Here is a 13,754-nt window from a genome sequence, read left to right on the forward strand (position 1 = left end):
GGCCAGCTGCTACAGATTCAGTGCTATGAATGGTTTTTTACTTGGACTCTAATTCCAGAGTTTCCTCTTTTTTTTTCCTTCTCTTTCCCACTGAGAATGAACATATCACACAAACAGGAAAATACAAATACTAACCTGAAGGTTGTTCAAATTTTAAAAACATTCCAAATATGATTCAAGAATATTCTTGCAGACTAATATCATCCATTCCCAGTCAAATTCTACTACTTTTGCTTTTTTGGTTCAGGAAGCTACAGGAAAATTTACCACCTTGTCTTTCAAAGGATGTGTGTGGAATGAGGAACCAGAGGCACAATATTTGTTGTCATTACCACTACAAGCTTTTTTGGCACCCCTCATAAATAACTTACAGAAGAAACCACCTTGGCAAGGGAAGAACAACACCTGAGCTCCAAACAAGGCACACCCAGGAACAGATGAGGTGGCACAGGCTGCCCACACAGGAGCAGGAGTTCCCACCCTTGGGGACATTCAGAATCCATCTGGGGATGCTCCTGAGCAGGCAGCCCTTGCTGACCCTGCTTTCAGCAGAGGGACTGGACTGACCAGTGCCCAGATGTCCCTGTGGACCTGCAACCTCTGATCCTGTGAGTTGGGAGGATCCTGTCAGCTCTGGGAATGGGCAGCTCTGGGATCCTGACAGCAAAGGGATGCCAGGAGCTGCTGGGATCCTGTCAGCAATGGGATGCAGAAGCTCTGGGATCCTGTCAGCACTGGGAATAAGCAGCTCTGGGATCCTGTCAGCACTGGGATGCAGCAGCTCTGGGATCCTGTCAGCCCTGGGATGCAGCAGCTGCTGCCGTCCCGCTGTCCCTGCAGGGAGCCCTGTCCGTACCTGTGTCCTGCGAGGGGCTGACGCTGTAGCTGTCACTTTCCTTGTCCACTGATCCTGCTGGCCTGGGCGTGGGCAGCCTCCAGTCTGTGGTGAGGGTGTGGGCTGATATGGTGGGGTGGGGTCTGTTGAGGGTCCACTGGCTGGCGTAGCGGTTGCGCGCGGTGGGTCCGGTTTTGGCACTCCTCCTCGTGGTGGGATCTGTGGGGGATGGCAGAGAGGGGTGGGAAGGAAAGCAGCCCTGTCAGAATCACAGAGTGCTAGAATGTCCTGAGCTGGAAGGGACCCACAGGGATCATCCAGTCTAAGCCCTGGCCCTGCACAGGCCCCCCAACAATCCCACTCTGGGCATTCCCTGGAGCAGTGTCCAAACACTCCTGGAGCTCTGGCAGCCTCGGGGCTGTGACCATTCATCCAACCACCCCTGGGTGAAGAACCTTTTCCTAAAATCCAACCCAATCCTTCCCTGACACAGCTCCAAACATCTCATAGAATCACAGAATAATGAGGTTGGAAGAGACCTCTAAGATCATCGAGTCCAACCTGTGCCCCAACACCTCAGCTGGACTGTAGCACCAAGGGCCATGTCCAGGCTTTTTTAAACACATTCAGAGATGGTGATTCTGCCACCTCCCTGGGAAGAGCATTCCAGTACTTTATTATTCTTTGGGTGAAAATTTTTTTCCTGATATCAAACCTATCCCTTCCCTTCCTTGTGTCCTGTCCCTGGTCAGCAGAGATCAGTGCCTGGCCCTTCACTTCCCCCTTTCAGAAGGGGATGGTCAGTGAAATTATCTCTGTTAATAAAACCTAAGCTCAAGACATTCTTTTTGGGGAAAAAAAATGAAGTGTAAATGCTGATCATTACCAAACTGCTGATGCTTTTCTAGAACTACTCCCTTTCTAATGAAACTCTACATTTTATCAAGGGTGGAACTGAAGAGCTGAATGCCCCATCATTCTTCCATTGACACATTCATTATCCCTTTACTCCAAGACAAGCAGTTCTCCAGCACAAAAACCACTCTGAGAACTGAAAGAGCACAAGGCAAGTAGATCTGGTCAGGAATTTCACACCACACCTCAAGTGAAGTGCAAATTATCAGCATAGATGTGCCCACAGAAACACTCTGCACCTGCTGCCAGTTTTGAAATAGATGTGCTCAGAAATGTGGGGCTATAATTCCCTCTTCTGGACATACTGTTGCTATATCACAGTATTGATCAGCTACAGATTTCCTATTTTAACAAGTGGCCAAGACATAAAACATAAGCTGTAATAGTGCCATCAGAGTTTCAGTGGGAACAGGTTCATTAAGATTTGACTGCTTTGGAACAATTAGTAAATTAATACAATTTCTCAGACTTTAAAAATCATCTGCTACTGGTTTAAGGTCATCAATGTTATACTTTTTAAATTAACTTAGAGATAATATAGTGACCAAGATTGTAAAAGCAAACTATGTGCCAAAATTGACCTCCTTGAAGTTATTAATAAAGAGTTCTGCCCTGAAAGTGAGTCTAACAAAGCAAGGGCAAGAGAAAAATCATAATGTGGCAAATAGAGAGTGACTACATCAGCACTGAAGGAATTCTCTTCAAAGCTTCTGAAAGGATATCACTAACAATAGAAAGGGTGTTAGAAATGAAAAATTCAAATCTATTCAAAATGTTCTTTGACATTTAAATGGTGAAGTTGTCAGTCTTTGAGGTAAGAGACTTTAGCAGAAGAAATGGAAAAAAAAAGCAATACCCAGATAATGACTCTGAGCACTGCTTCTGCCTAAGCATTCCCAGTGAGAATTTGTATTCTGCTGCTTCATAAAAACAAGGCATTTATTTACAAATAATGGTCTGATCCTTCTCCTTATTTTTCCCCTACAGCAGTGAAAAAATTAGAACCTGGTGCCACTGATAACTGATCCTTCTGGTAGTGCAGCACAGAGCTGCCTCACATGGACAACATCCAAATCCATGCTCAGTGTGGCACAAACCAACACTTGGGAATGTGGCACAAGGCTGTGGTGTGGCCAGGAGTGAGCCTCATTCAAAGGAGAATGTGGAGAACAGAAGGAGAGTACTGGTGAGAACAGCTCCTGGCACAGGGCTGGGGCTGCCTGGTCTGGAGAAGAGAAGGTTTGGGGGAATGCCATCAATGTATAGAAATACCTGAGGGATGAGAGGACAGGAGAGAACAAGAGAGGGCAAGAGAGGGCAAGAGAGGGCAAGAGAGGGCAAGAGAGGGCAAGAGAGGGCAAGAGAGGGCAAGAGAGGGCAAGAGAGGGCAAGAGAGGGCAAGAGAGGGCAAGAGAGGGCAAGAGCCAAGTTTCTCTTAGCGGTGCCCAGTGAGAAGACCAGGGGCAATGGCCTCAAGGAGAAACTTGGGAGCTTTATCCTGAGCATCAGGAAAGACTTTTATGTGAGGGAGACTGAGCCCTGGCACAGGCTGCACACACAGCAGGTGGAGTTCCCATCCTTGGGGACATTCAGAAGTCATCTGGGGGTGTTTGTGTTTTTAGGATCTGTGTCCAGCCCATGCTGACCCTGCTTTAAGCAAAGGGACTGGACTGACCAGTGCCCAAATGTCCCTCTGGACCTCAACCTCTGATCCTGTGACTTGGGAGGATCCTGTCAGCAATGGAATGAGCTGGGAGAGCCTCTGCCAGCCCACAGGAGCTCAGTTCTTGTCCTGATGAGCAGGATCTCTGTGAGGGGCTGTGCAGCACAGACACAGCAATTCCAGAGCTGGCAGTGGGATGGAAACACAGCTGGTGCCCTGGTTATGCCAGCTCTGCTGTCAAACACTACTGGAGAGAGCTGAGGTCAGCAAGGCAAAGGTTCACAGAGCAACTCTCCCATAAATAAATAAATAAGGACAAAAGAAGAATTCAAAAATGCTGTAAAGAGATATTTGTCACCCAGTGAATGTGACTGGGCTCAGACAGGAGGGTCTGTAACCTCTGAGCCACCCAGCTGGGCTCTGCTCTCCTCTTCACAGCACAAGTGGTGGCTCCAGACAAAATCCCATCACCCAGCCTGCAGCAAAGCTGGATTAGTGTCTTAAATCCAGAGAACATTACCTGGAAGTCTTTGACCCAGCCCTGTGCACTGCTGCAATCAGATCTGTACTGCTTAATAAAAGTGCTGGTGGATTTTATTTCCAAGCAGGGCTGGACACAGATCATATTCTTACACTTGAGTTAAATCCACATTTAATTTGATGGAATTATCTCCCTGGCTGCAGAGAAATCAAGCACACAAAGAGGCATTAGAAAGGAAGGTGCTATAAAGTTCTGTGGTATGACACAGGTGTGAGGTTTTGGGGTGATGCCTCTTTCCTTATTAGAAAATCTGGTCCTCAAGAAATGACCTGAAAAAAGATAAAAGGGCTAAAAAAGCACCAAGGGACTAGAACAGCTCTTATTTAAAAGATTGTGGTGGAAATGGATTTTTCAAATTATCTGCATTCTAGCAAGTGAGCTTTCAGCATTTATGTTCACTAAACTCAACAAGTAAATTCTGAAACGATCAGCGGACAGAAATAATCGAAGAGATTTCAGAAATTGCACATTGCAGTGAGCTACATTTTGGTAAAATTTCTAACTCATAACTAATCATTCAAATTAGTATTTTTTTTACCCATTTACAAAGATATGGAACATATTCATGAGAGTAATGAGAAGACTGAATTGCATCAGTATATTAATTTATGATAGTGTTTTAATCACTAGAAGAACAACTTGGCATGAATATATCTGGGAAAAGTAATTTACCATAATAACTAAAGCCAGAAATACAACTTTTTCAGAAAAAGTAATAATGAGAATTGCTTTTTTTTTTTGCCTGATGGAGAGGTAGGAGGAAAGTTGCTTTTGAAATACAATAAAGATTGATCACAGAGGGAAAAAAAAAAGTGTATTGCACACTAAAAGCCATTAAGGTAATTTACCCAATAAATTCTGGAAATTAAAATCTAGCAATGCACTTGGTTTAATGAAGGCCAGGTATGAATGATTTCAAATTGCACCTCCATTTCAGATGCATATGCAATTTCCCCCATATTGAATCACTAAGTGCAATAGTTTAAGAAATGTCCTCTGCTGACCTAAAAAGATTTCTCTCCACTCTCAGACAGAAAGATGAGGATGCAAATACAGAAGCAAAGTATTAATTTTGTTACAGTTTTCTCCTCTCTAAAAAAAAAAACATCCCCAATTTTCTGATGTGCTTACTTGTTCCAGGCCGGGCATCAGAGACATCCACCAGGGGCCCTGTGGCTTGTGACACCGACTGGTAATGGACAGTGTGGGTGACAGTCAGGGACTTCTGCTTGGACGTCTCTCCAAAGTCAGCATCCGTGAGCAGAACTGTCGATCTGTCATCTGCAAGTGGGAAAACAATCAGATCATGAGCACAAAGTGTTGGGTTGGCCTTCATCAGAGCCTTGCAGTGAGTCCCCAGGCGTCCACAGCCCAGGGACACCGCGGGCAGAGCGGCTCCCTGGCACTGTCACATTTTCTGAAAAACCCCTGCGCCAGGATTTCTTCTCCTGGGAAACTGAGAAACCTCAGAAAAGAATGAAAACAATAATTATCAGATTGCTTTGGAATGTGGTCTGGAGGTTGCTCACCAACAGGTGAATGTCTGATTGGTTCCATGTGAATTGTTTTAACTTAATGACAAATCCCAGCCCAGCTGTGTCAGACTCTCTGAGTCAGTCACGAGTGTTCATTATTCATTCTTGTTAAGCCTTCTGATAGATTCTTTCTCTTTCTTTAGTAAAGCTTTAGTATAAAAATTAATATAATATAATATAATATAATATAATATAATATAATATAATATAATATAATATAATATAATATAATATAATATAATATAATATAATATAATATAATATAATATAATATAATATAATATAATATAATATAATATAATATAATATAATTATAATATAATATAGTATCAGCCTTCTGAGAACATGGAGTCAGATTCTCATCTCTCACAAACAACACAACTGGTCACCCCAAGTGTGTGGCATTGCTCACCTCTTCGTGGAGTTGGAGGACAGCTCCCTGCTCTCTGCAGGGCCCAGGGGGCTTTGAAGGGAAGTTTAAACCTCTGGGTTTAAACTCAAATTCCATATAAAACTAAAAAAATAACTTAATTTTTTCCTGGTGATTTCACCTTAGAGACATGCAGCTGGGGCAGACAAACACCCACACAAAGAGCTGATTTGTGTGTCATCATTTGTGGCCCTAATTCCTTCATCCCCATCCTTTGAGCACTGCCCTCTTCACTTTCAGAGAGCTCAGATGAGCTTTTCAACATCATATTTCAACCTCATATGTTGTTGATGTTTTCAACAACATATTCCCTTTATTTCTTTTTATCAGCATGATTAGCAATGTCCTCAGTGGAACCTCCCCTATCTTCCCAAAAGGAGGTTGTTAGGGGGTGTTGCCAACCAACCCTGACCCAGGACTGGTTTTTTATACAACTTCAAATAAAAGTGTGAGGTTAAGCCTGACCTTGGGAGGAAGGAAAAGGTGAGCACTAACCTTCCTGCTGTATGGTTCTGCTTCTATCTCTTCCCTGTGGGGCAGGATATATTCACCAAATTTCTACACCCTCATCATTGCAGTGCTGTACAGCCTTTACTTCCTTTTTTCCAATCTTTTTTCCAGTTGTGATCTCTGTATCGTATGGTTTTTTTTGCTCCAAGGAAAAATTTGGACCACTTGATCATGGATGGTTTAATAGCAATAAATCTTTCACTGCCTTTGTGCTTGCAGAACAACTATTTGGTGTGCTATCAGACTTTCTTTTGCATTCTTTACAGTCTTTTTATCCATTCAGGATTGCAAGAAAAGCCTCAAGGATTTCCTGCTGGGCTGTGCTATATAGTTTTGTAATGTGTTCTAAGGAGCTGGCAGCAGCAGGACTTCTGGGCATTTACTAGTCAGCAGAGGTTGATCCACTTCTTTTAAGCATTCCTGGTTTTTGTTTTGGATTTTTTTTTTTTTAACTTGACAAGACACCATTAGGGTGAACAGTTCTGCACAATAACAGAACACACATTTTTTACCCAAAGAAGGCTATAAATAGAATAACATTAGGAATCAAATCACTCTGTCTCTGGCAAAAGATGAGCTCTTATTCAGGTTGGAAATAAAGCCTCTTGGCAGCAAACTCTGTCAAACCCTGCCAAAATCCCTGCTTATTCTGGGTGGAAGCTGCCTCTTAGCAGGGCCCTGATGGCATTGCTGCAGTTCAGGCTCTAAGAGTATTTTCACTGGAACCCCCTACTGCTCAGCAGCTGCCACTCAAAAGTTAAAGCTGTCTTTAGGATGAAGCCTGGCACAAAGGGCAGACTTTGGGAAGCTCAAATAATGATTTTAGAAAGTCTGTAGGTCTCCTTTGCAAACCAGGAGGTGCAGAGATGCTGCTCTCAGCCTGCTGACTTTCCTCTCTGGCCACACCATCCCTGGATGCTGTTACGTTGTCAGCTTCTTTTATACAGATTTTTATCCAAAAAATGTAAAGTTAGAAGTCTAACAAGGTCAGTCAGGAGGCACAGTGTGTGCTCATGCAGTCACGACATCAGGCTGCATTTTCATTCTGCGTTTCCAGATATTTTTAAATTATTTGGGGAAAAAAACCCCACCACCAAACAGTTCTGTTTCTTGTGACACTTCAGCTAAGTGCCAGCCCCATGAGAAATCTTGTTTTTTGTATCATCAATCAGTTTAGATTTGAATTTTGCATGGATACACAGAAGCTGAAAACTGATCAAAATGTTGAAATTTCATGTGGTATGAACAGGTGGATACAATATGCAACGTGTAAATTTTACAAGTTAGCTGTAGCAAATCTTCAGATACTGAGAGTGCTGTTTCAGAATTTCATTTTCCTTTAAGTAATGTCAGGAATCCAACTGCCTAGGCAGAGCCAAATGAGAAATCAGAATGAAAATCATAAAACTGCCAGTCCTCAATTATATTTTCTTCAAGAAACTCTTTCCAACAGTTTCATTTTCCTAATGCCCTGCATTATTTTAGATCCTATACTGAGATAACCTTTAGTGGGAAATGACTCAAAGGGGAAGGAAAATAAACCCAGTTCAGTTTTCAAATTACTTTGTAGCTCTTTCCTCTTGATGTGTGCAGCAGGGAAAGGGTGTGGAGGAAAGGAATTCCACCTAAAAGAGCCTGTTACATTAAACAGGGGAAACAAAGCTCAGATTTACCAATGGTCTCCATGGTGTCCCTCTCCTCTATCAGCAGCTGGGCTCTGGGAATGTCTATGTGCATCCTCAGGGTTTGCTGCTGCTTGTTAAGTGTGTCTGATGTCCTGGTGTTCTTGCTGAAAACAAAAGAGAAGTGAAGATATTAACATTCAGCCTAAATGAAAAGATATTTGCAAACTTCCTCATTTTCAATCTGTCCAGCTCAAAAACACCAATGTGACCATAATCAGCAGAAACCACTCATACATTTGATTTTGCCCTCTTCAGAACAAGTGGATGGTATTAATTTATTGCATGTGGCAAGGCATTAGATGACTGCACAGTGTGGAGGGATGTGGTCTGTCCTCCATCAGCAGGAACCTGAGAATTTCACACAGTTTTCTTCAAGTGCTGTCATAATGAAATTAATAAAAACACTTTGGAAGATGGACCTTTTCTTTCACTCTTCATGAATCTGAGTAAAGCAACATGCAGCTGATCAAACAGGTTGGTAGGAAAATGATGTCTTGTGTAATTTCTAATTGTTTTTTTATCTTTTCATTATTTTTAATTAGTTAAGTTTCAAATATCAGTTTGACTGATAAATGAAAAAGCAAATTAATAACTAGGCATACTATTAATAGATTGCATAAAATAAATAAAGCCTTTAGTCCCATTGATGTTCCAAGACAAAAATTGCAAATCTTGTTTACATTTGTGGATTATGTCTAATTGATTGATGCAATAATCTAAAAAAGAACATAAACCAATTATTTTATCATCATGCAAATTGAAACAATTTCATTTTGAAGTTTGTGTACCAGAAAATGACTTCTTAAATGAGCTGTCTACCAAAAGCAAATGAAAATGGATGGTAAAACCAAGTGCCACAGTCATTTCTAGCGCAAAGCTTGCACCAAAAAACCTTCAGATTGCATTAAACAGGAACATTTTGCCCTTTTAGATGTAATTAATCTCTGGATGAAATGAAATATTTGCAAATACTTCAGGCAGGGAGGCTGTGGAGAGTTGAGACAAATCAGCCAGCAGCGTGATGCAGGTGCTCAGGCTTCAAAGAGCGGTAAGATCCAAGTGGAGGCTCATTTTCTAGTGTAAAATAGCTGCAGATCACTCAGTTTAATTCTGCTTTGGCAGTGAATTATTGCTGTTAATGGAATCAGCAGATGACTGTTAAAGGGATAAGCTCAGTTCTTCTGTGAGCATGGGAGATTAATCCATGTGTGATCACAGAATCACGGAATAATGAGGCTGGAAGAGACCTCTAAGAACATCGAGTCCAACCTGTGCCCCAACACCTCAGCTGGACTATAGCACCAAGGGCCATGGCCAGGCTTTTTTAAACACATCCAGAGATGGTGATTCTGCCACCTCCCTGGGAAGAGCATTCCAGTGCTTTATTATTCTTTTTGTGAAAAATCCCTTCTTAATATCCAACCTGTACTTTCCCTGACGTAGCTGGAGATTGTGTCCTGTGATGAACCCACATCTCCAGGAAATTTGTGTTAACTTCCTGCTGTGTCTCCACATCAGCAAGCCCTGATTACCTCAGGTTTGGACATTCTCCTAGAGACTCTTTTTGGAGGAATTTTCTGGCCATGTGGTCAGTGGTTCTGCTCCAAATCCAAGGGTGAGATCCATAAGGCACCTGGGAGCACCCCTCTGATTTTCACCTCCTGGCTTTCCCTGCTGTTGTGGTCCCCAGCACTAACACCATCTATACATCCCAAATTTAATGTCTCTCTTCTCCTGGGTGATTAGATGGTGCTGCTCCCATCACGTACACATGGATATTTGCAATGCATTCAAACAGGCCACAACTGGTGCCTCATTCAATCATCATGGAAGCAAAATTTTAGGAGAGCCCCCCAGGGGCTTCCAAACCTTTCCCCTTATATAATCAGGGGAGAATGGTCATCACAGGATCTTACTAAAAACAGAAATTTTCAAAGACATGTAGAATTGTCAAATCCAGAAAAATTCCCCACTGGTGTTCTCTAAGTCCCTGCATGGAGTAGATGCCACTCAAGGTGCTAAAATGTTAAGAGAATCAGACAGTAATATTTTATCTGCATGCCAAATATGCTTGGATACAGGTCCTTGGGAAGTTGGACTGCTCTGGACTTGCCCAAAGTTGTAAAGCAAATGTAGAGCACCTGTTCCAGTGCCTCACTGCCCTCTGAGTAAAGAATTTTTCCCTACTATTTAATCTAAGCCTGCCCTCTTTCAGTTTAAAGAAGGAAACTGATTTCTTTTAATGTCCAATTTCAATAATCCAATAGTTCCAGGGTCAGATACATCTAGAGTCTGTGCAGTCCATAACTGAGTCTGGAAAATGCATCCCTGCACCCCATTGCTCTCACTGGGGATGCAGGAGACAGAGGGATGGGATCAGACTCCTGCTCAGAGAATGCCAGAGCTGGAGCTCTTCAGCAGGATGAATGCTCTGTATTTCCATTATTAGAAAGTACTCAACCAACACAGGAAGCATTGTTTGGATCACAGGGAGAAGGAGCAAGAGTTTTCCCCAGATTTGCAGATTTACTGCTCACCTGACAAGAGAGAATTCCCAATCCCAACCTCGGCTCCAGGGACAGCTCCACGCAAAATATGTGGGAGGTTTTTCAAGCCAGAACTGGAACCCAGGCCTCTCTCTATTCAGGAATATTCCCTGCTATTCTTGAGAGTTATTCCTTGGTTTGTGGGCTGTCCCTCCTCCTCCTTGCTGAGCTAATTAATTCCCCTGCATGCAGCAGTGACATGGGGTGTCCAAACACAGCACAGGCAGCTGGCAGAAGCAAGGGGGTTGTTGCTGATTAGGATGCTGTCTCACTGTGGCTCAGGGAATTTTGAATTCTTATTTTTTGCAGACCACAACAGCTCAGCTTTCAAGTTATAAAATCCTAAAGTGCCAACAGCAATGAAGAGCCTCTAGGGCTTGGAAACAGGGCAAAGAAGGTTTCACTTTTGAAGCTTCCTAAACTAAATTCAGGCAAAAATATTTTAATGGTCTGGTGGATGAGGAGACCAATGATTAATTCTTTAAAGGGATAAAATGCATCAATCTTTATTTTTTTTAATATTTACAGACATAAAATCCCCAAACATAAGCATGTGGTTTTTTGGTTTTTTTTTACTTATCAGACCTTGTAAGGATCTGTGTATAATAGAATTAATTCCCTCTGGTTCAAAGAATCTCTGAGCTCCAAATCATTAGGCACTGGGAGCCTGACAGGAGGCTGGGTCAGAGAATCACAGAATCGTGGCTTGGGTTGAAAAAGACCTTAAAGATCATCTCATCCCAACCCCATGCCATGGTCAGGGACAGCTCCCACTATCCCAGGGTGCTCCAAGCCCTGTCCAGCCTGGCCTTGGACACTTGCAGGCATGAAGAATCCACAACTTCACTGCACAAAATGTTCCAGTGATTCATTACCCTCTGAGCAAAGAATTTCTTCCTAATCTTTAATTAGACCTGCCCCATTTCAGTTTAAAAACCTTGCCCTTTTTCCTGTCAGTGTCTGCCCATATTAAAAGTCCCTCTCCTTTTCCTAAGATCCTTCCAGGAAATGAAAATGCCTCAAGGAGATCTGTCAAAGACATATTTTCTGAAAAATCCTTTCACTAGGATTTTTCTCCTGAGAAACTGAGAGGCCTCACAAAAGAACTGTAAACAATAATTATCTGATGGCTTGGGATGTGGTTTGGAGGTTGCTCACCAACAGATGCATCTTTGATTGGTTCCATGTGGATTGTTTTTAATTAATGACCAATCATGGTCCAGCTGTGTTGGGACTCTGGTCAGTCACAAGATTTTATTATTCATTCCTTTCCTTTCTAGCTTTCTGATGTCTCCTTTCTCTTTCTTTAGTATATAATTTTCTTTTCATATAATATATATAATAAAATAATAAATCAGCCTTCTGAAACATGGAGTCAAGGCTCTCATCTCCTCCCTCATCCTGGGGAGCCTCAAACACCACTGCAGAGATCTCACCAAAGACTTCTCCATTCTGAAGAATCCCTCAGTATTCTCAGTAATTCACTGTATTCTTTCACTTTACTAAAGTTCCTGCTTTTATCACTATTTAAAACAGGTATTTGGGCAGGTATTTGGCCTGAGTACAGCTTTTTTGTTGAGTCTGTGGATAAAGGCCTTTTCCAGAGCAAGTACATGGTACAGGGCTTTTTGAAAGAGTCCACAGTTTGTTGTAAGAACATATGGGAAACGAAATCAGAATATCTGGGGATAAAAGATTCTTCACCTTGGCTTCAAAATTTGAAAATTCAGTGAATTGCTAAACAGATTCACAGTGAACTCTTACACAGAGTGTGGCTGGACTGATGCTTTCACCCAAAAGAAACATTGAAAATCTGTGCTTATCCAACAGCAGGGGTTTTTATTTGTGAGTTTAAGGTACCAACAATGAGTTGTGCAGCTGCCATTAAACTGCTGACTTATCCTGCTCCACAGACATTTGACTTACACAGCCAAAGCCAGTGACTCTCAAAGCAAAGACTAAAGCTCTGGTTTTAATCCTCTTTACACAGACTCATGAAAATCTCCTCAAAGGGAAAGATACACAGAGCTCTCTCCAGGCCTCACACCTTCCTACCAAGCAGGGAATCATCTTGTCTTCCCTCTCCCCAAATACCCTCTTTCTTCATAGTTTTATCACAGCAGATTTTGGTGAAATCAGAAAGATAAAATATATCAGGGGCTTCATCATATGTGACCATTGTTTTGGAGAGGGCTTATTATCCTTTGATTATTCACATGCTACATCTTTGGGAACATCTGTTGTTTGTGGGTAGCTCAGGTTTTGGTTGAGTGTATTTCACTGATTTGTCACAAATGAGAGCTCCCAGTTCTGGCATGTCTGTAAATGTAAGCCTATATCCCCCATTTCCTCTGAAGTTCTGATCTAACAGCCATTTGCCTCTGTTCAAACTTTTAGAAAAGAAATATAAAATATGCTTATGTGATAAAACCAGGATTATTTGTTAATAAGTCAGATGAGAGGAACTGGTTTGATGACCATGTTTCAATGCTGGTGAAAGGAAAAGACAAATGAAATGGTGGCAGGTGAGTTACCTATAAAAACAGCTCTGAACCAAGGACTGAGAGGGGACCTGGCTGCTCCCTGAGTACATCAGGCAGGGAGGACAAAAATTCCTTAATTTGGAAACCATCAGCAAATGAAAAAGTGGGTGAAACCTGGGCACTTCTGAGGGAAGTTTGGTGAAGTTTTCTGAGCGTCAGAGGAGGGAGGCTCTGCAATGGCCTTGCAGAAGTGGAGGCAAGGCTGGTGAGGCAGCCAGGCTGGGGCAGAGCGTTACCAGCTCTGCAGAGGGGCTCTGAGCGCTGCCACTGGGACTGAAAGTCTCCATGCAGGGGTTTCAGCTGCTCCCTGCTGGCTTTTTTTCAGGGTGATGCCTCAGGTTTGAGCTTTTATGTTTTTCAGACTCTGTGCTGCTTTAGTGTGTGGGTCTGGGTTCATATTATGGGATGGTGAGCTCTGTGCACAGAACAGGGAGACAAAACAATTCCTGCTCCAGCTGGGCACCAAGGACACATGAGCCAAATCTCAGCCAGGAGCACAAACCCCGTGGGCTGGAGAGAGAAAAACAAGCAGGGTGGGACTGCAGGGGCTA

General features: G+C 42.6%; 1 protein-coding gene across 1 annotated transcript in view; it reads right to left on the reverse strand.

Moving 5' to 3' along the window:
- The window catches only part of DSCAM (DS cell adhesion molecule), a gene marked incomplete at both ends in the record, with an annotated part of 453,784 nt that overhangs the window by 23,164 nt on the left and 416,866 nt on the right, over positions 1-13,754 (reverse strand). Inside the window, 3 exons of the mRNA XM_084226422.1 lie at positions 857-1,054; positions 5,086-5,235; positions 8,103-8,218. Of these exons, the coding sequence (XP_084082548.1) occupies positions 857-1,054; positions 5,086-5,235; positions 8,103-8,218 (464 nt within the window). The remainder of the gene's footprint in view (positions 1-856; positions 1,055-5,085; positions 5,236-8,102; positions 8,219-13,754) is intronic.

Source organism: Fringilla coelebs (genome assembly GCF_963513975.1).
Source record: "Fringilla coelebs genome assembly, chromosome: 2".
Classification (NCBI taxonomy): Eukaryota; Metazoa; Chordata; class Aves; order Passeriformes; family Fringillidae; genus Fringilla; species Fringilla coelebs.